The sequence below is a fragment of the Callorhinus ursinus genome, unplaced genomic scaffold (genome assembly GCF_003265705.2).
Source record: "Callorhinus ursinus isolate GAN/ISIS: 27379988/994484 unplaced genomic scaffold, GSC_fseal_2.0 scaffold17, whole genome shotgun sequence".
NCBI lineage: Eukaryota > Metazoa > Chordata > Mammalia > Carnivora > Otariidae > Callorhinus > Callorhinus ursinus.
In genome coordinates, this window is record NW_027397079.1 from 37,873,400 (window position 1) to 37,897,059 (window position 23,660).

The following is a 23,660-nucleotide window of genomic DNA, read 5'->3' on the forward strand; positions in this document are numbered from 1 at the left end:
AAAAGGCCTCTGAGCTTATCTTCAGGGTCATAGAAGGAAAGGGAGGCTGGCACTAATGCCTCGTGCCCTGTATCCCTGAAAGGAACTTCAGGGATAAGCAATGACAGATTTAACAAGTAGAGAAAGCCCACTGAGTCTCTAGGGGCTAAGGTATCCCCCCCCAAAAAAAGAATCTGGGAAGCAGCCAGAGCCTGAGACTGATGTCCTAAGCCTCAATTCCAACCCTACACATGCACATTTGCCCCAGCCTGATCTCAGACTGTAAAGGCTCAAGCTCTGCGGCTCTTAAAACCTGCCCCAAGACCAAAAGGAGCTGTCCTCAAGTCCTACAACCACAGTCCGCTTTCCTCTTTCTTCCACTGAAAACACCGAATGGGAAAAGCTGTCCTTACCTCGTAATGAGCCACGCGTTGAGATTCGGATATCAGCTGTGCACTGCACACCTTGCAATAACTGTCTGTAAATAAATCCTGATCGATATCGGAGGACTTCATCAGGCTAAAGGAGAATCAACAGAAAAGAAAAATGAGTCCACTGCTTTGATATTTATGCAGGACATTAATTGTGTGAAAAAGCCAGGAGCACAGTAACAGACCCCAGGATGGTAGCAGTGGGGGAGACCTCCCTACACCTTAGGTGATACCATGTCAGTTAACCACAGTAAGTGTAGAGTTTATAATTTTCTCATAAGTGCCCAATAGAATGGCTGGTACCCTACAACACAGAAATGAACCTTTAGTTTTCTCTTTCTGACAAATCAAACTTATATCTAATACACTGCCAAGGATTTATGTGAGAGGATATTTTCATATGTGATTTATATTAACAAAATATTGTAAGTGTTCAGTATATGCAACATAAAGAGACTGAATAAATTTGAATCATCCACATGCTAGAATATGAAGTGCCTCCCAATTCCAAATGCAAATCAAATTCTTCTTTAAGAGAACATTTAATGAAATAGGAAAAAGTTTACCATTAACAAAAGGGTTTACAAATCAGTACATATAGTATTATACTAAATTTGTTTTAAAATATGTATAGGTGCAAAGAAAAGCATCCTAGGAAGTTTTTTTTTTTAAGATTTTATTTATTTGACGGAGAGAGAGAGAGCACAAGTAGGTAGACCGGTAGGCAGAGGGAGAGGGAGAGGGAAGTAGGCTCCCTGCCAAGCAGAGAGCCCAACGTGGGGCTCGATCCCAGGGCCCTGGGATCATGACCTGAGCAGAAAGCAGCCACTCAACCAAATGAGCCACCCAGGCGCCCCAATGTCAGGAAGTTTTAGCAAGGTGTTAATGGCAGTTATCTTTCAGAGATTATAGGTAATCGCTTATGTAATTTTATTTTTTAATTTTCTACAATGAACACATATTACTTTTGTAATACATGGAAACAAGTTAGCTTTGTCAAGAACCTTATAAGCAATATAAAATTTAGTTTGGAGTTCAATAGCTATTCTTACAGAATTAAAAAATAAAATCAGGTTCAACTATAACTTTTCTTGCAAACTTACACCTTTTAAAGTGAGGAGCCCTCATCATTCACGCTCGCTCTTCCACATTTAGGGTTATTGACATTCATAAAAGCCACCTCCACCATCCTGCACCACAGTTGAGCCCACAAAAGTAAATAAACATATCATCAAATTCCAAACCCTGAACTGAAATGCAGCCAAGAGTCTCAAGCTTGTGAAAGTAATCTGTCACAGAGGTATCTCATAGCGTCTGAAGCATAATATTACCACCATAGAAACGCACACCAGCACATCCGAATGCTCTCCTCCAACCCACAAACTCCACTCCATTTTCCCTCCTACCAGCCGGGTAAAAAGTAAGGACTATGCCAGAAAGCATACATATGGAGAGGCAAGAGAATTTCAGACAACAGGGATGTGGTGGGAACCTTGGAGTTCATCCTGCTCCCACACCCTAATTTTATCTGTGAGACTGTTTGAAGTCACATCACTGATTATTGGCATGGCCATATATCCTTCCTAGTTTGCATGATTCCAATTTCCACACTCCAAATCCATCTCAGGTCTCATGCTACTTGCCAGCCATGTGATATTAGATGAGTCACCAAACCTTCTAGATCTTAGTTTCCTCCTACACAAATTGAGATAAAATATTAGCCATGCCTTTTTAGAGAATTGTGGTGAAAATCAAAAGGAGAAATATAGGAGAAAGTACTACATAAACTGTAAACTCTCTTCATTTGAAAGGGATCATCATTACATTCTTACTAATATCCTAATGTTGGCCAAGTCCTGACCAATACAACAAAATAGAGGACAGTGGTACATTTTAGGTGATTTTTTTTAAACCATTTAAATAGCTGGGCTACAAAATAAGTATCTATAAAAAGCTGCCTGCCTCAACAATTACAAACTCACTTTCTATCTTTGTCCTTGGTTGTAATGGCCCATTCAGAGCATTTGATTTTCACAATGCAAAAGGATTCAATTTTTGCTCCTAAGAGACAATGGTAGCTCTGGTTTTTCAATGCCCTGAGTACCGACAGTAATGCCAGATAGTAAGGACTACTGACTCTCATAGCTAAAGTGGATCTGTTATTTCTGGAAGCCTCATTCCTGGCAGAAAGCTCAGCCAGCCTGGAGTCTAGCACCTGCAGTGCCTGGAGACTCACTACCTAACATGGAAACCTGTTCCAAAGAGTCTGGCAACTCTAGTGGTTAGGTATTTTTCAGGTTGAATCAAAATCTGTCCCACTGTAGCTTCACTCATTCAGTCTGTCTTTCGGTGCAACACAGAAAAATTCTACTCTCCTTTTTCATGAGATATCCTCTCTCAAGTACTTGAAGATAGCTCTCTTCTATCTATTCTCAACCCCTGTCCTGACTTATCATCTTGGTCTCTATTTCTTTATGGCCCATCTTCAAAGGCAGTGCCAAGAATGGAATGAACATTTCAGACATGGTCTAATCAGGCAGAGGATCACAAATCCAAACGGCCGTCCAAAATATCCATTGTCATGTGTAATGGTCTCTATTCACATCCCAGAATGCAAATGGAGAAGAGGTGTTTTGATGATGGGAAAATGTAGTACAACATTTTGAAATGTCAAATGGGAAAAGAAAACTTACTAAGGTGTATTTTTTAAGCCAAGCTTCTATAAGTAGTTGTGTTTAAATATCATCATGTTCCCTGCTATTTCTAATAAAGAAGTGCACAAAAATAGATTCATGGGTGACCTGGTTAATAGGAATCTCCAAACTCACTGCACACTCCTTCCTCATTATACAACCGACTGCAGAAATCAAACACTGTGAAAGGATATTCAAGGTACGTGTCGGACCGAGTGGGGCCCGTAGGAGTCTGAGTCTCGGTAAAACAGCTGTGCAGCAGAAATAGCTTTAAAGGCAGAATATAAAAATGTGTATACTAAAAAAAATTCAAAGGAAGAAGAGAATATCATGGCTTTTTCCACTGTTTTATATAAGAATATCGATTGGAATAGGCCCATATGCAGTAAAATGGCAATAAAGACCCTCTGAAATCTACAAGGCCCAAATGGAAAAACCTAAAAAAGTTAAATTCCAGTGGGAAGCAATTAGTAGGCAAGTGTCAGTCTGGTCTATGCATAAGGCCTTTTCTCCAAGAAAAGAGAACTCTCTGTGTAGGTCACTTTAGACAACTAGAGAGCCTGATTTATGACTCAAAGAGTGGAATTCCCCAGGAAGAGGGCTGCCATTTGTTTCCTTCTCTCACTTGCCTAGAACAGAATTCTCAGCTTCTCTGGTCTTCAAAAGTACAGGTGAGCTGGTGAGAACAAGGAAAACCAGATTACCTTTCTTTAGCCTTGTCCATGGTCCCGAATCAGCAACTAGCACAGAGACAGAGCAGGGCCCTTCATCAATTAGTAACTGGTCAGTCCCCATTGTCTCATGAGAGCCGATGTGTGGTGACCCCCAACCTGGGACATGTGGACTGTACTACATTCTGAGGCCCTGGAGCATTCTGAAGAGGGGGAGAAGAGCCGGGGAAGGAAGGAGTCTGAGTTCCTGAATTTGAAACTGATCAGAATGAAAACTTCCTCAATGTTCCCCACAATGGCACATTCCAAAGCAAACACTAAAGATCTGAATAACCTATCACTCTTCAGTATTCACAGAGGACAGTGCTACCTGTATTTTACTAAAGAAGCCCAGAGGGAAGTTGGAGGCTGTATTAGAATAGGAGTCTGATCAGACTCACATTTGCTGTCCCAGGTCTCTATACAGCAGTAAATCTATTTTCATCTGATAGCAGTGACAGTGTAAGACTCAGAGGTGTAGCTAGGTATAATAAGTAAAAGGAATATGGGGGGGGAGCTTTTGTTTATTCAATAATGATTACTGAGCATCTACTATGTGTGAGGCACAGGGACAACAGAGGGCACAACTCCCGTCTTCCAAATCCTTATGAGCTATTGAGTGAGAAGAGAAACAGGCACACAAATATCTAAGGCACAGGCAGCAAGTGTAATTTGGCTAGTAAAAAGAAATACAGGATTTCAGAAGACAAGGGGATTATAAGGAACCTTCAGGGAGGTTCTATAAGAGTTAAAAATTTAAGAATGAATAGGATTAGAGTGGAGGGAAATGGGTTCAAACCCAATACGTTCCAATTCTTTTGCTGGCATGGAGAAAAATTATTACTACCAGTAGGCATGAGAAGATATATACAAGGGGCTTCAGTGGGGCTTGCTTGGGAATATGCAACATAAGGGAAGGAGGCAGGGAGAGAAGGGTATACAAAGCTCAGGCCCCAGATGGAAGGAGGGGAGACCGAGGGAAAACAGCAGGTCCCAAAATGTTTCTCAAGGTGCAAGGAATGGCCTTTTTTAGGATCTTTAAATGCAGATGTGAAGCCTTCCCCTCTGCCGCTTTCTGCTTCTCAAGAACAGATTTCAGGAACACAGCCTGAAAAGCCAGAGAAACCTGAGGCTTCACGGCCAAGAGTAACATTCTTCATTCCATTCCATTTCTGATAATGCCAAAATAGCTTTTGACTCAAAACCCATGCAGGGCTCTTCAGGGGAAAAAGGCATTAGTTCAAATCCATGTTTGGTTGCTTGCCAACAAGATTTTTGAGTGTAGAGTTACATATCCTCCCTGAACCACCATTTCCTCATTTGTGAAACAGGGGAAACATTCTCACAGGCTCATTGTGAGGATTAGAGATGATGTAGATAAAAAGCATCTAACAAAGACATTGAAAAATGGATATTACCACCATTATGATGAATATTATTAATTTGTATTATCATTATTCTTATTTTCAGGAGGGATGCTGTAAATATTTAAGTAGAGAAATAAACAGAACCACATTAAAGACTAAGGGGTCAGATTACAGAGTTGATGTGTTGAAGTCGTAACTCTGAGTGTCATCACAGGGTTTCTCTTTTGTATTAATCTTATCACCCACAAAAATGGCTCACTTCCACTGAGTTCTACTGCCAGCTGATACTCAGACCTTATGCCCATGAGCACCCCACAATTCATAAAAATTTAAATCTATTTTTGTTGCCAGTAGGTGCCCATACTGGCAGACGGCACAGTTTGATGAGAACTCTCTCACCATCTCTCTCACCCACCAGAGCTCATCTCACTGGGACCTGCCCCCTGGGGGACACAAAGGGAAGCACATGTCATCCAAAATCGGGACGAGGCCACTCTCTGGACCTGCAGCCACTCGCTGCAGTAGCCTGAGGAAGCCACAGCAGTCCTGCCCCCCAGGGTGGCATCCCCTCTACCCCAGCCCCATGGGGAGAGAAGCCCTTGGCTTGGTGAAGCCCACCAGTGGGTGTCTTGTCACAGGCTTGGACATTTTCACTATAAAACTCATCTCTAAGATATAATAACCTACTTCCCACCCATTCTCTCACCTCACTAGTCCTTTTGAAAATAGTATTTCAGGGGCGCCCGGGTGGCTCAGTTGGTTAAGCGTCTGCCTTCAGCTCAGGTCATGATCCCAGGGTCCTGGAATCGAGTCCTGCATCAGGCTCCCTGATCAGCAGAAGCCTCCTTCTCCCTCTCCCTCTGCCTGCCACTCCCTCTGCTCGTGCACTCTCTGACAAATAAATAAATAAAATCTTTTAAAAAACAGTATTTCAGACACATGGCAATTTCAACTGAAGAGCTACTCTCGCCTTTAGGGGCAGAGTTCTTGAACCTCTGAACTACCACTCCATGGGACTTGGTGAACTCTTCAGTATCGGGACTATGGCTCTTCTAACGATGTTCCCCCTCCTGACAGCACTTGACTCTCATGAAAACTCTGGACCCTGAAGGAAAAGAGACTGTATTTTATGCCTATAAAAATAGTAAATGCTGCTCCTGAGCCAAGCTTAGTGCTAATCGCCTTACCATCAATTTAATTCCCTCCAAGGGGCTGGCAGAGTGATCAGCCTCATATTCACATTCAACAACAACTTCAATGGAAGTTGAGGCTTAGATGTTGAGTCAATACCCAAAGGTCGCACAGCTCCTAAGTGTCAGGTTGCCAAGCCATGGCTGGCTATGTCCACTGGCTTAACCCTCACCCTGGGCTTCCTTTTTGTGCCAGAACTCAGCACAAGGAGCCCTTCAGTCAGTTTTTCCCCCACTGCCAGTCTAAGGAGCACCATTAAAAATACTTAACATGGGTGGTAGAGCAAGATGGCGGAGGAGTAGGAGACCTGGATTTCATCTAGTCTCAGGAATTCAGCTGGATACGATCAAACCATTCTGAACACCTACGAAATCAACAGGAGATGGAAGAAAAGAATAGCAACAACTCTCTAAACAGAAAAGTGACCACTTTCTGGAAGAGTCATATTCTATCCCTTCATCGTAGTTACCCTTATTTTTGGCATACATATATATAAGTTGTACTCTCTTTAAAATTTTGAGATACAGTTTATTCTAACAGATCAAAATATACCCTAAATCTTTAGTATATGGCTTTGTTCTAGTCTCCTGCCTGATCACATTCTCTCCCCTTTTTTCTTCTTTCTTTTTTTTTTCAACCTCTTCTTTCTTTTTTCAAACAATTTCTTATCTTATCAATACCTTCTATAAAATTTTTTATAAATTTCATCTTTACAATCATATTCCATCCCTTCATCGTATCGACCCTTATTTTGTACATATATAAGTCTTTCTTTCCTTAAACTTCTGGAAGGCACTTTCTTCTAACAGACAAAAATACACCCAAACTCTAGTGTGTGGCACTGATCTATGCACCAGCCTGATCATATTTGATCATATTCTGTTTTTTTAGTTTTGTTCTATTTTTTTGTTTGTTTTTATCTTTTTCTTTTTCTTTTCTTTTTTTTTTCTCTTTTTCTATCTTTCCCTTTCTTTTCCCCTGGTTTCAGGGCTTTTCTGATTTGTTTAGAGTATATTTTCTGGGGACAGTGGTACCCTGTTAGCATTTTGTTCTCTCATTTATCTATTCTCCTCTGGACAAAATGACAAGATGGAAAAAAGCACCTCAACCAAAAGAACAAGAGGTAGTACCATCTGCCAGGGACCTACTCAATATGGACATTAGTGCGATGTCGGACCTAGAGTTCAGAATCATGATTTTAAAGATACTAGCTGGGCTTGAAAAAAGCATGTAAGTTATTAGAAAAACCCTTTCTGAAGAAATAAAAGAACTAAAATCTAACCAAGTCGAAAACAAAAATGCTATTAATGACGTGCAATCAAAAATGGGGCCACTAACTGCTAGGATAAATGAGGCAGAAGAGAGAATCAGTGATATAGAAGACCAAATGATGGAAAATAAAGAAGCTGAGAAAAAGATAAACAACTACTGGATCACGAGGCAGAATTTGAGAGATAAGCAATACCATAAGATGAAACAACATTAGAATAATTGGGATCCCAGAAGAAGAAGAAAGAGAAAGAGGGGCAGAAGGTATATTGGAGCAAACTATAACAGAGAATTTCCCTAATGTGGGGAAAGAAACAGGCATCAAAATCCAGGAGGCACAGAGAACCCCTCTCAAAATCAATAAAAATAGGTCAACACCCCAACATCTAATAGTAAAACTTACGAGTCTCAGAGACAAAGAGAAAATCCTGAAAGCAGCTCGGGAGAAGAGATATGTAACCTATAATGGTAGAAACATTAGCTTGGCAACAGACCTATCCACAGAGACCTGGCAAGCCAGAAAAGACTGGCATGATATATTCAGAGCATTAAATGAGAAAAATATGCAGCCAAGAATACTATATCCAGCTAGGCTATCATTGAAAATAGAAGGAGAGATAAAAAGCTTCCAGGACAAACAAAAACTAAAGGAATTTGCAAACATGAAACCAGCCCTCCAAGAAATATTGAAAGGGGTCCTCTAAGCAAAGACAGAGCCTAAAAGCAGCATAGACCAGAAAGGAACACAGACAATATACAGTAACAGTCACCTTACAGGCAATACAATGGCACTAAATTCATACCTTTCAATAGTTACCCTGAATGTAAATGGGCTAAATGCCCCAATCAAAAGACAAAGGCTATCAGAATGGATTAAAAAACAAGACCCATCGATATGCTGTCTGCAAGAGACTCATTTTAGACCCAAAGACACCTCCAGATTGAAAGTAAGGGGGTGGAAAACCATTTACCATGCTGATGGACACCAAGAGAAAGCTGGGGTGGCAATCCTGATATCAGACAAATTAGATTTTAAAACAAAGACTGTAATAAGAGATGAGGAAGGACACTATATCCTACTTAAAGGGTCTATCCAACAAGAAGATTTAACAATTGTAAATATCTATGCCCCTAACATGGGAGCAGCCAATTATACAAGGCAGTTAATAACAAAAGCAAAGAAACACATCAACAACAATACAATAATAGTGGGGGACTTTAACACCCCCCTGACTGAAATGGACAGATCATCTAAGCAAAACATCAACAAGGAAATAAAGACTTTAAATGACACACTGGACCAAATGGACTTCACAGACATATTCAGAACATTCCATCCCAAAGCAACGAAATACACATTCTTCTCTAGTGCCCATGGAACATTCCCCAGATTAGATCACATCCTAGGTCACAAATCAGGTCTCAACTGGTACTAAAATATTGGGATTATTCCCTGCATATTTTCAGACCACAATGCTTTGAAACTAGAACTCAATCACAAGAGGAAAGTCGGAAAGAACTCAAATACATGGAGGCTAAAGAGCATCCTACTAAAGAATGAATGGGTCAACCAGGAAATTAAAGAAGAATTTTAAAAAATCATGGAAAAAAATGAAAATGAAAACACAACTGTTCAAAATCTTTGGGATGCAGCAAAGGCAGTCCTAAGAGGAAAGTATATAGCAATACAAGAAAGGTCTCAAATACACAACCTAACCCTACACCTAAAGGAGATAGAGAAAAAACAGCAAATAAAGCCTAAACCCAGCAGGAGAAGAGAAATAATAAAGATCAGAGCAGAAATCAATGAAATACAAACCAAAAGAACAGTAGAACTGATCAACAAAACCAGGAGCTAGTTCTTTGAAAGAATTAACAAGACTGAAAAACCCCTGGCCAGACTTATCAAAAAGAAAAGAGAAATGACCCAAATCAACAAAATCATGAATGCGAGAGGAGAGATCACAACCAACACCAAAGAAATACAAATAATTATAAGAACATATTATGAGCAACTCTATGCCAGCAAATTAGATAACCTGGAAGAAATGGATGCATTCCTAGAGATGTATCAACTACCAAAACTGAACCAGGAAGAAAGAGAAAACTTGAACAGACCTATAACCACTAAGGAAATTGAAGCAGTCATCAAAAATCTCCCAGCAAACAAAAGCCCAGGGCCAGATGGCTTCCCAGGGCAATTCTACCAAACATTTCAAGAAGAATTAATACCTATTCTTCTGAAACTGTTCCAAAAAATAGAAATGGAAGGAAAACATCCAAACTCGTTTTATGAGGCCACCATTACCTTGATCGCCAAACCAAAGACTCATCAAAAAGGAGAATTACAGACCAATATCCTTGATGAACATGGATGCAAAAATTCTCACCAAAATACTAGCCAATAGGATCCAACAGTACATTAAAAGGATTATTCACCACAACCAAGTGGGATTTATCCCTGGGCTGCAAGGTTGGTTCAACATCTGCAAATCAATCAATGTGATACAATATATTAACAAAAGAAAGAACAAGAATCATATGATCCTCTCAATAGATGCAGAAAAAGCATTTGACAAGGTACAGCATCCTTTCTTGGTCAAAACTCTTCAGAGTACAGGGATAGAGGGTACATACCTCAATATCATAAAAGCCATCTATGAAAAACCTACAGTGAATATCATTCTCAATGGGGAAAAACTGAGAGCTTTCCCCCTAGGTCAGGAACGCGACAGGGATGTCCACTATCACGACTGCTATTCAACATAGTATTAGAAGTCCTAGCCATAGCAATCAGACAACAAAAAGAAATCAAAGGCATCCAAATCGGCAAAGAAGTCAAACTCTCACTGTTTGCAGATGATATGATACTTTATGTGGAAAACCCAAAAGACTCCACCCCAAAACTGCCAGAACTCATACAGGAATTCAGTAAAGTGGGAGGATAGAAAATCAGTGCACAGAAATCAGTGGCATTCCTATACACCAACAACAAGACAGAAGAAAGAGAAATTAAGGAGTCGATCCCATTTACAATTGCACCCAAAACCATAAGATACCTAGGAATAAATCTAACCAAAGAGGCAAAGGATCTGTACCCAGAAAACTATAAAATACTCATGAAAGAAATTGAGGAAGACACAAAGAAATGGAAAAATGTCCCATGCTCATGGATTGGAAGAACAAATATTGTGAAGATGTCAATGCTACCTAGAGCAATCTACACATTCAATGCAATCCCCATCAAAATACCATCCACTTTTTTCAAAGAAAGGGAACAAATAATACTAAAATTTGTATGGAACCAGAAAAGACCCTGAATAGCCAGAGGAATGTTGAAAAAGAAAAGCAAAGCCGGCGGCATCACAATTCCGGACTTCCAGCTCTATTACAAAGCTGTCATCATCAAGACAGTATGGTCCTGGCACAAAAACAGACACATAGATCAATGGAACAGAATAGAGCCCAGAAATGGACCCTCAATTCTATGGTCAACTAATCTCTGACAAAGCAGGAAAGAATGTCCAATGGAAAAAAGACAGTCTCTTCAACAAATGGTGTTGGGAAAATTGGACAGCCACATGCAGAAGAATGAAACTGGACCATTTCCTTACACCACACACAAAAATAGACTCAAAATGGTTGAAAGACCTCAATGTGAGACAGGAGTCCATCAAAATCCTAAAGGAGAACACAGGTAGCAACCTCTTCGACCTCAGCCGCAGCAACTTTTTCCTAGAAACATTGCCAAAGGCAAGGGAAGCAAGGGCAAAAATGAACTATTGGGATTTCATCAAGATAAAAAGCTTTTGCACAGCAAAAGAAACAGTCCACAAAACCAAAAGACAACTGACAGAATGGGAGAAGATATTTGCAAATGACATATCAGATAAAGGGCTAGTATCCAAAATCTAGAAAGAACTTATCAAACTCAACACCCAAAGAACAAATAATCCAATCAAGAAATGGGCAGAAGACACGAACAGACATTTTTCCAAAGAAGACATCCACATGGCCAACAGACACATGAAAAAGTGCTCAACATCGCTCGGCATCAGGGAAATCCAAATCAAAACCTCAATGAGACACCACCTCACACCCGTCAGAATGGCTAAAATTAACAAGTCAGGAAACGACAGATGTTGGCGGGGATGCGGAGAAAGGGGAACCCTCCTACACTGTTGGTGGGAATGCAAGCTGGTGCAACCATTCTGGTAAACAGTATGGAGGTTCCTCAAAAAGTTGAAAATAGAGCTACCATATGATCCAGCAAGTGCACTACTGGGTATTTACCACAAAGATACAAACGTAGGGATCCGAAGGGGTACACGCACTGTGATGTTTATAGCAGCAATGTCCACAATAGGCAAACTGTGGAAAGAGCCAAGATGTCCATCGACAGATGAATGGATAAAGAGGTGGTGTGTATACACACACACACACACACACACACACACACACACACACACACACACAATGGAATATTATGCAGCCATCAAAAGGAACGAGATCTTGCCATTTGCAATGATGTGGATGGAACTGGTGGGTGTTATGCTGAGTGAAATAAGTCAATCAGAGAAAGGCATGTATCATATGACCTCACTGATAGGAGGAATTCTTAATCTCAGGAAACAAACTGAGGGTTGCTGGAGTGGTAGGGGGTGGGAGGGATGGGGTGGCTGGGTGATAGACATTGGGGAGGGTATGTGCTATGGTGAGCGCTGTGAATTGTGCAAGACTGTTCAATCACAGATCTGTACCTCTGTGAAGATAGCAGGAGGGGAAGAATGAAGAGGGGTAAATTGGAGGGGGAGACGAACCATGAGAGACGATGGACTCTGAAAAACAAACTGAGGGTTCTAGGGGGTTGGGGGGATGGGTTAGCCTGGTGATGGGTATTAAAGAGGGCATGTTCTGCGTGGAGCACTGGGTGTTATGCAGAAACAATGAATCATGGAACACTACATCACAAACTAATGATGTAATGTACGGTGATTAACATAACAATAAAAAATTTAAAGGAAAAAAAATACTTAACATGAAAGTAGAGGGCAGACATCCTCCCCAGAACTAACATGCTGTGGCCTGGAGAACCCCGACTGTCCAAGTGAAGACATGCAAACCGTAAACTGCTTAGGGCCCAGACCCTCTTGCCTGTGTTTACCTGAACCAAGATGGGATGCGCTATCATCTGCCCAGACACCCTAGTCTGCTTCTGCCTGCACACCCAGAGAGTCTGTGCCTCCGTAACCTGACTGACTCACCCTCGGATCCGGTACCTGCTTCTGCCCTCCCACTTGACATGACACCCTGGAAAACCACCGCTCCCTTCTGTCCCATCTGGCTGGTGCCTCTTCATCTAGTCTAAGATCCTCGACGTATGCCACATGCCCACTCCCTCCAAAGGGCCCAGCTCTGAAGGCCACCGCTCTCGGCAGCCCTGGACCTCTGCTTCCTCCTGCCCAAAGCAGAGAGACTGAACTTCTATCTCTTTTAGATTTGACAAGCTGAACAGTAGACGAAAATGCCACCAATTAAAATGAACTTTCTCCTGGTTAGGAACGTGAAACAGACATGAGCCATGCCGCTGCTGTCTAAATTCAGCCACATTTTAAAATTACTAATATCTGAAGGCTATCAAAATTGTCCCTGCTTTGTTTTACCAATATTGGAGGGGATTCCACTCTGCTCAGAAAGGAAAAAGATATGAGAATTAGAGCTGGCTTGTCTTCAGCACAAAACAAATCAGCCTTTGTGATCTTTCTGAGTTTTCATTCCACTTGCAAAAGGGCCCTTGAACCCGAATCGACCTTTGGTGTTCTTATGGCTGTGACCTGGTCTTTGCTCCCTTCCCATTTCAGACCCCCACCACTGTCCTTTCCCTCTAGCCTCTCTAGCAACAGAAGGAGGAAGATCTGGGAGACGAGCCTGTGGCTTCAGCAGGCATCTCCACAGTGACCACCCACACCACTCAGGCCCCAGAGCCCAGAGGATGAGCTGGAAGCAGGGTCTGTCCTGTCTCCTTCATACCTCTCTCCATATGAAGTGAGCAACCCAGGGCTGGCTGCCCTGGCAGCAGACTAAGCAGCCTTAGAAGAAAAACAGCCATGAACAGTACTCCAGAAATGAAAGCGTTTTGGTCTTTAATGAAAGTATGCTAAAGAAAGCACAGCACAGATGAAGTGCTGATGCCCCAAAACAGCTCAGGGGGCCTGCGGATTCCAGCATGTACTTGCCTTTAATTTTCCACACACCCCACAGGTAGCCAGACAGGGGAACCTGGAACCTCCCGAGAAGCAGCTGAGATCCGGTGGAAGTCAAATACGGGACCAGCTTAAAGAATCTTTGGATTCCCCCTTTCTGGTCTGATGCTACCACCCCCATTCCTGATGTTGCTCAGACAAAGGAATTCGGCAGTCCAGGCCCTTACCGTACATCATCCATATGCAGGTGCAAAAAGCTCTGCTCTCCAGCCTGAGGTTTGTTTAAGAGAAAACTCCCCACACCACTCCCTTCTCCTGCTTGGCATTGCCAAAAGCTGCATGGCTGACTCACACCACTTGAATGATTGCCTTTTAATGGCACCATTCTCTTCACGTGTAAAATTAGGTTCTGTGATTCCTGACTCTGAGGCCTCCGCCACTGCTGGGCACACATGCCTCACCCTCGGCCCCGGGCCCTGGAACCGAATCTGTCAGTCTCCCTCACAGATGGCACAGGCTAGCCTGGTGACATCTGGAACGGAGAGCAGCAAGCATGCCCCCAGCCTGGATCATTCCTGTGGGCATGCGCACATGCCTCTGCCATGTCTGAGGAGGCATGCGTGCCTGGTTCCTTGCTACTTGTCCCCTCTCCCACCCCTTGTCCTTTGCCTGAATGTGCAAGTCTGAATGTAGGCTCCAGGGGCCATGAAGAGTCTGAGGCTTCAGACTCCTCTAGCCCCTCCCAGATTTTGTGAGACAATTCACCAAATGGCCTCTGCCCAAGTCCAGCACATTAGAAAGCCTCACTAAGATTCCTCCTTTACTCATTAAACAGATTTTTATAGAGCATTTACTACGTTCGTAGTGCTGTCCAGGCACTAGGTTTACAGCAGTGAACAACACCTACAGGGTTAATCTTGTGGAAAAGGTTCACCTGCTGGGATCTAACAGACACCATTCTACATAAACATGAACATGATTCCTGTCTCCATCTACACATAAATAAAATATTCACACCAGCTGGTAGACAATGGCTCTTGCTCTCCCACATGTCATTCTAGAATCTCCACTTGCCCCATGGCCCAACAGTCCTCACTAAGATTCCAGTGTGGGACCTTTGCCTCCACCTTACAGTGGAGACAGGGGATGTGTGCAGAGGCAGACAGGACTAGCAGGTACTCCAAAGGATGAAAGCACTTCTGTCTGGGTTTCCAAAAGGCCCTTTCAAAGGCCACTTTGTGGGAGGGCCCGAGGTGTCTGGCAAGAACTGCACCCAGCTGACAGGTCCGGGCAGCATGACAAAGTGTTCTCGTCAGAGAAAACATCGTTCACTTTGGTAGGATATTAATGGGTAAACTTCAGCACCTCTGCCAATCAGGGGGTCGGAAGCATTTTCTTTTTCTGCACTTTCAGAGGGGAGACGTGGGTGGTGGATGGAGAACTTGGATTTTCCATAGGCTTATCACTTCAAGCCGAAGCAAAAGCAGAGCCCCCACCAGAGGAGGAAGGCCAGAGGCAAAGAGAAACAAAAAAGATCCTTAGCCCAAAAAGAGTAGGAGAGGAGAGGTGAAGAAAATACGAGAGAGTAGAACATGCATCTTATGTTTTCTGTCGCTCATTCCATCAAAGTAAAGGGCTGTGCACTCAGCTGGAAAAGCCACTCATATTTTGAAGAATAGGCTCCTACCCTCCCCCACCACTCGAAGGAGGAAAGCCAACATGGATTGCTCACTCCAATTTGTTAGCTACCTGTGTGGAGCCGGTGCATACTCAAAACGGGTGGATTTTCTTAACAAGCTGAAAGACAACAAGACCTTTCTTTTTAACAGTGGTTACAAGCCTTCGAAAATACAGTTCATAAATAAGTATTCCATTACTGTAACTTGTTTACATGATTTATTTTCACAAGACTGCCCCTACTGAACCAGACAGATTGAGGGCAAATTTAAATGCAGCTATCACATCCAGGGCTTGGAGGCACCACTCTGCACCTGTATCCAACTTCAGAGGAGGGCAACAGATGAGCCAGACCAAACTGCTGCAGGGAAAACTATTACTTTCATTTTAATCCATACTCCGAGGCTGCTGCATTGGCTGTCAGTCAGCCAGCAGACATTTTCAGCTCCATTCTCCAATATAGCATACAAACTTGACTTGGCTTCTCTGAGGAATCCGGTTTGGTCTCCATTTGTCTGCTGCTTTTCCTAAAATCAGCAAAATTGTGGCATCCACATATAAGGATCTGGAGTGGCCAAGATGGGAAGATACAGGAATTACTATGTTGCCAGGTTAGGGACTACCCATCCATAAACTGACAAAAGGCTGAGTGCAGCTCTGCTCCTTCCATGAAATCTTTTGGTCAGAATTTATTTTCTGATCTGAGAGATGGTTTGAGATCTTCTGCCCACCTCTTGCTTTGGGAGATAGCAAGAAGTAGTGAAAGTGATGATAGCTTAGGGAATTCAACTGTCAGGGGAAGCTAAGCACATGAAGGTATGCCTACTGTGCCCAATAATAGACAATAAAGGGATTAGTAACAATTAAAATATCCGACTATATCAAGTAGTAGGAAAGGTGTGGACACACAGGATTTTTTTATACATTTATTGACAGGAGGGTCAGCTGAAAGTCAAGCATTATCTCCTCAAGTTAAACAACCAGGCCACTGCGTTCCTAGTTTATAGGTAAGAAAAACTTTTGCTCATGTACAACACAAGGCGTGTAAAGGATGATGATAGTAACATTGTTCAAATAGCAAAACCTACAATCAGTCCAAATGCACATCTACAGGAGCACAGACAAATGATTTGAGGTACTGTCAGGTACGAATGAAGCTCGGCAACACATCAGAATACAGATGAATCGTAGCAATCTAATATTTATATGAGAAGAGTCAAAGAGCACATACACCAAGATCCTTTGCATAGAATCAAAACAACTAAAGTAAAAATACATACATCTTGGGGATACACATAGGTAAGATACAACCCTAAAAATGTTTGGCAAAACAAAATTGAGGACAGGATTCAGGAGGAGGATTACTTCAGAAGGGCAGGATGAGAGAAAGTCATATGACAAAATACACATTGTTGCCAGATCTTTGCTTTGGAAAGTGTTGTGGGGGTGCTCTTTCTGTTATTAAAGATGTAAATGATAAACACATAGATGATGATGGGTACATAGGTAAATAGATATTATGTATGCACCAATGATGAGACATGATTTTCTGGAAACGAATCCTCTACTCTAACAGAGACATAGTTATTTTTTTTTCCTTTTCCCCAGTCCCAAAAGATTAGGCTGAATTTCCCATCCTTTCCTGAAGTTAAGTGTGCCGTGTCACTGAGTTCTGGTCGATGGAATACAGGCAAAAATGATGTGAACATGTCTAGGCGGAACCATGAAGAGCCTGCTGCATGGTCTTCTATCTGCTCTCTCTTCTGTGGGTTGGATACTGCTGCCCTCGTCAATCCGGGAAGCCACATGTAAACAAGGCAGGGTGTTTGAAAGCCAGAGTTCCTGAAGGACTAAGAGGAGTCGAGCCCCATGTACCCAGGCCATGGCGCCCATGGGACTTCATGTGACTGGGAAGTCAACTTCTACCACGCTAAGCCACTGTGATTCCAGGGTGTATCTAGCATTACCTTCACCGCTCAACTCAAACATTAGTAGCTTGACTATCTGGAAAACAATTACACAGAAGTGTACTTTTTACCTAGTCACACCTCTTACATGCTTTGTGAGGGAGTTGGAAAAAGCCAAAGACATTCAAGGTTCGAACTTTGAGAGACTGGATTTTAACACTGCTTCTTTTGCTCGGTGCTCAGGGTAATGGCATTAAACAGCCCAGACCTCACAGACAATGCTCATTTAGGAAAATAACAACCTATTCCTCATTTGAAGGGAATGCGATGTAGAAACGGGCTTTAAAATCAAGCAATTTATCGGAAAGCATACATCATTTTAGGACATGGCCTGTGTTCTGGGACATTGACCAGGCACCCCTTTTTTGAGTATTTTGAACTAGGAGCCCCTCCTCAAACACCAGTGGCACCTTCTAGGAAGGCCACTCCATTTCTTTCCAGTTTTGAACATATTTAGTGTACTCATCCCCTGGCATGTTGGTGCTGGTGTCTTGCAAAGTCTGCTTTGCCATCTTGTGAGGAGGCAAACTGAGCAGATGGTCATGACCACTGGGATGCCAGGTAATGAGCAAGTGCCTCACATCCAAGTATTGGGGTCTTGTCACCTCGCCAGAAATGACAGCTTGGCTGTCTGGCAACAGCCCTGATGTTGGGAGAAAGCACACATCTCACCACTTCAGTTCCTAATGCGGTTATACTTTCAAATTCTTGCCCTGAATCAATTCTTCTCATCTTTTCAGTTGAGGTGAGCACAGATTGGGCAGTTTCCAGGTAATGAAAGAAACCATATTGATATAGATTCATCATCTGACTGAGTAGTTTCTGGCCTCAGGGAAAAGAGCAAGCATATCAAGTAGAGGCTGGGTGATACCCTTTGAAAGCCACTCCTCACTCCTCTACCTGAGCCAGACTGACCCTAAATCAATGCTACCACCCCTGCTCCCTCTTACCTACCTTCCCTACTTGCTGGGAGGGAGGAGGGGCTGCTCAGTGGAAATGTAGATCAGTGTCATGGAACATGGACACTAGCTGGAGGTGGAAGTTGAGGCAGGGAAAAAAGTAAAGGGCCATGGGACTCAGGCAATCCAGAACTGAGTGGATGAGAGTAGAATGAGTCCATCCCACAATGGAGAAGTGTATAAAGAAATCAGAACACTAGAAAGGACCTCAGGTATCACCTAACCTCATCCTTCACATGCACAGAGACTCAGAAAAGAAACCCAGGAAGATTACGGGGCTTAATCATATTTGCCCTGTAAGTCAAAGGCAAAATGGGAGTACCTAACTCCCAAAATAACATTCTTTCCTCATACCATACTGCCAGTCCAGAATATTTATTATCTTCCTTTCAGGAATCATTTTTGAGCAAGAAGGAAATCAAAGCTACCCTCTTAAACCTGGGGATATCCACACGTTTGTGACTGACTGGTGGGAGCCAGTGATGTAGAGATGCCCAACAAAGACCATCTTCCCAGGTCAGATCCCAGGAGGGCCAGGGAGAAGGGCTGAGAGGAAGAGCATCTGGATAGGACAGGCTCACCTCTCCTGCCACATTCTTAGATTTTATAGGCAAGCATTTTGTCAAGAATGATAAAACCCAGAGACCTGTGGCATGTGAAGATGTTAGGGTCAGAGTGGGAAGTAAATTTAAGTACTGATTCCATGTAAAACTGAACCCTATCAATGCAATTTTATCACAAGCAGCAATTCCTATTTCTCACCAGCCAAAAATAATAGGCCATCCTCCCAAGTCGATGGGCTGTGACTTGCTTACTGACTGAGTGGTCTAGACCCACATCAAGATAAGTACTTGGAACTTCTTGTGGTGGACAATGAGATGTGTGGGCCAGATGCCCTTTTGAGGAAGAACTTCCCTCAACTGCTAGCAGTGGAGTTGGCATTCAGGCTTCAGCTGTCCTCCCCTTCAGGAATGGCCTCTGTTGTGGAGAACTGTCTCACCCAAGGTCACACCCCTACCCACGGTGACCCAAACCCAGTGACTGATGAATGCAAGGATGAAGAACCCTGGCCACTGCAGTCCAACATGGGACAACTCCAACAGGCCACTATAGCCCCCAGAAGTCTTCAGGGCTCTGCTGAAACTGCTGCACCTGCACCAAAGCCCTGCTTCTGCTCCTCCCATCCCTGGGTAATCATCCCAGGAATCATTCTTAGCCAATATCCTGGACACTAAACTCTGCAGGGTCTGTCTCCTAGCAAAACCTCACTGGGATATTTCTTCTCACTTGCCTCCTCATAAAGCAAACCTCACGTGGTGGTTCCACTACAGACTTCAGCTTGTCAGAAGTTCAGAGACCTGATTAATTCCCAAAGCTCCAGATTTCCTCCAAGAGCCCATAAACGTAATTCCAGAGTATCATTTGTGCAATACTAGGCAAAGAATTGTTTCTGGTAATGCTGTATCTTGAGATGGGTTCCACACTATTTAATAATATGCAAAAAAAAAAAAAGAGAAATATGCTTGTGCTGAATCCCACTTTCCCATTCTTTTGATCTGCGGTCTCCAGTGTGGTTACAGTTACTATCATGCCATCTGACTTGAACTGATGATTCTAAGTTCCATAATGTCAAATAAGTCATATTTCAGTAACACTTCCTACCCATTGCTAAAAATATTGTTTCTTCCCACACAGTTATTCCTAATGAGATATTTCAAGCCACCTGGCACCCGGGGGAGTTCCTTGGCTAATCCTCTATGGAGTCCCACAAAATGGGAGCTGTATACAATAGAATCCCATTGGATGCTGGTGTTAGAGGGCAAGAAGAGCAGTGACAATACAGGTTGTTTTGTCTTACAGTTAAGAGATGTTCTTTGGAGCTGTCATTAGACCGACAGTCACTGTGACCTTAGGGGAAAGATAGTACATTACTATGTGTTTTTGTAGTGAACACACAGAGCAGCTGGCCCCAGTTACTGGCTGGCTCTCCTCCAGGACCTTAGTTGCTCTTACAGTTTCTGATGAGAACCAGTTTGAAACCTGAACAACTCTTAACTCCCAGTGAAATATAAATGCATCTGGGGACCAGGCAAGCCTCCTGTCTGGCTGCATTGCCAACTGATTCTAGCTATTCCCCAGGCTTGCCATGCCTTGCTGATAATGTGCCCTGCCTGCTCTTCCTTCCCTATCTTGTGAAATGCTACACTGTGTTTTCACCTCTTCATCACCCCGCTAGGCCATGTGTTGGATGTTCCTTCTGTGTGATACCCTCCTCCTCCTCTCATCCTGGGTCAGGGCCCCTTTGTAGGTTCTCCCAGCTCCCTGTGTAGACTCACAGATGACAGACACAATGCACTCTAATAATCATATGTACCTTCACTCTCTGGGAGCCTCTAGAAGAAGAGCCCTCTCTTCATTGTACTCAGTGCCCAGCACCATTGTAGACATTTCAGCTAGTATTGTAGTAGCAAAACCAAAAAGCAATGGTGTGGTCAACCATGTCTACATAGCACTTTCTGGTTTTAGTCTTTGAGCCTTACCCTTAAAATTATTAGAAGAGCCCAGAGGGTGGTCCCAAAGAAAACAATTCCAAAAGCACCTCCAGGACATCTCTGAGCTGTCCTGGGCAGGGCCTTCTCCAGGGAGAGCCAGGCAGCACACACCTACTTGTGCAGATATTTCAATACCTTAGAGGCCATGTAGGGGCTCCACTCTCTAATTAGAAACTGAGGCTCTGTGATTAGGGAGAGTTCAGTATAATGTCTTCCCCTCCCCCATCACTAGCCCCTCCTTTACACTGGGTCTTAGCTGAAACAGGAGGTAATGCTAAGAGAAATAAAAGTGCCTTTGAATAGCAGTAGCATCCCAGGGGTACCAAGTGAGTTCACAACTCTTCCTCTTCCCACCAAGTGCACCTCTGTTCTAAGCCACACCATCCCATGGTCTTAATTAAGCCTCATCCACTATTCAGACCACATCTGTGGGACATCTGGGAAAATGCTACTAGTTACTCATCTTCATAGCCAACATTTACTGACTTATGGGTTGAATTGTATCTCTTAAAAAGTTATGTTGAAATCCTAACTCCCAGGACTTGTGAATGTGACCTTATTTGGAAGTAGGGTCTTTGCACATGTAACGAAGCTAAGATGAGGTCATACTGAATGACGGCTGGTCCTAATTAGTGTCCTTATAATAAGAGGGGAACTTGGACAAACAAATGGGGGAAAACACCATGTGAGAAGAAAAGCAGAGATTGGAGTAATACATCAACAAGTCAAGGAATGCCAAGGATCATCCAATAGCTTGAAGAAATAAGGAAGAGTTCTCCTCGAGAGCCTTCAGAGAGCTTGGTCCTGCTCACACCTTGATTTCTTGGAAACTAACTCACTGACCAAGCATTTTATTCCATATTCAGTAGTCCCACATAGTGACTTTATACAAACCTCACAATTATGCTGGAAGGTGGTTATTGAGGCCCAGAAAGCCCATGTGGTGTGCCCAAGAAAAGGTCAGTATGAGGTCCATATAACTAGCATAAACAGAGCAGGGACTCAAACTATGTCTCCTGACTCCAAATCCAGCCATCCTTCCAAAGGTTTTAAATCAAATTGTTGTTTCATCATTTGCTTTAGGGATCTTCTAATGTTTTATTAAAACATTCCAGTTATCTTCCTTTCTTCCCAATTGCCAAAAGGAGAAATAATCTGAGGCTCTGATGGAATTCCAGATCTCATGGTCAGGAGACGCAAAGCCAGTTGCAGCTGCTGCCTGCCCAGTTTTGTCAGAGATCCTGCCTGGGTTGCTGCACTTGATTTGGGGTCAGAAGAAAGCAGTAATTTACAAGCTGTCTTCACCTGCCAGTGTCATAAAGGGGGTCCATAAGCAGTTAGGCCCTTCTAATCACTTAATCCTCTTCAAATCTCTGCAAGGGGAAGGTAATAATTATGGAGCCTGATCTGGCTAGTCCTTGCTTGGTCTTCAGTCAACCAGGAAATATTAGAAAATACATTTCCTAAAGACTTCTCCAAAGCATCTGCAACCCTGAATTCGAGCTCTGTGCAGGCTGGGAAGGCCGGGGAAAAATTTGGGTTTCCCTCTACCCTCTCCCTCTGCATGAAGCCTCGCTGTCTCAAAATCCCTCACTGCCAGGATCTTGACTATAAATTGGAATCAGATCCTTCATCGCATCACATCATGTGGGTGACCTCCCCCGTTACTTCTCAGCTCCACGGCTCCTGACAAAGGCCCCACGTGTATAATTTGCCAGGTTCTGCTGGATCAGAGATCCAGCACAATCTCAGGACCCCTGTGTCCAGCTCATTGCAAGGTGGCATTTATATGCTGGAAAAGAGCATTGAACCAGGAGGGAGCTAAAGAACAAGCTACTGCAACCCATTTTTCCAGGAAGCAGGCTTTCCAAAGGCATGGACACTCCCTCCACATACTGGACTAAAAACTCTCCTCTAACCTTCCCAAAGCAGCAGGAATAGCAGTTCTAGATATTTTAGGGTTTTATCTCCAGGTCCTTCGCACTTCTCCAGCCTTCAACACCCACAATGGTTATTCCACAGAAGCACGTTATTTATTCAACAGCTGCCAGCTCTATGTACTCAAGTGTCACACCTGAGACTGTTCCTTGTCTTCTTTCTGGGGAATGCGTGTTGGCAAGTCACCAATACATCCCAGTGATATGAGAGGCTCAAATGAAGGACCCCTCAAGAATGATCAGTGAAACAAAAATTGGTTGAATGGATTTGCTGCCAAGTGTGATTTGGGGGTAGTTGGGCAATTTGGAGTGTACCTGGGAAATAAATCCAGCAGGGCAATGCACTTATTCTCAGGATCTATCCCTTCCTTCCTCTCAGGTTTACAGGTTCTGTTATACACTGCATCCAAAAAACCAAAACTCATACTACCAAAATGGGAACAATTCAGCAAAGACCCAACCAATGGACATTGAACACCTTCATCGGCCCACCCTGGGGCCTCTGAAAAATGCCCAAGTGTATAACCTACAGGCCTGACAACTGAAAAATGATGAAGTAGGGGACATTGGCAAAAAGCAAAGAAACAAAAACACATATGACATAGAAGTTAAATGAAATAATAGCTTACCTTGAATTAGCAACAAATCTAACTTTCTAAAGAGATTCCACACACCATCATCACATTTTAAACTCACTTGTGGAACCTAAGGAATAGCATGGAGGA

At 43.0% G+C, this 23,660-nt stretch overlaps 1 protein-coding gene across 1 annotated transcript in view; it reads right to left on the reverse strand.

The window, feature by feature from the left end:
- ZMAT4 (zinc finger matrin-type 4) overlaps positions 1-23,660 on the reverse strand; it is a 371,386-nt gene that overhangs the window by 296,571 nt on the left and 51,155 nt on the right. Inside the window, exon 2 of the mRNA XM_025886243.2 lies at positions 393-498. Within this exon, the coding sequence (XP_025742028.1) occupies positions 393-494 (102 nt within the window). The 5' untranslated portion in view covers positions 495-498. The remainder of the gene's footprint in view (positions 1-392; positions 499-23,660) is intronic.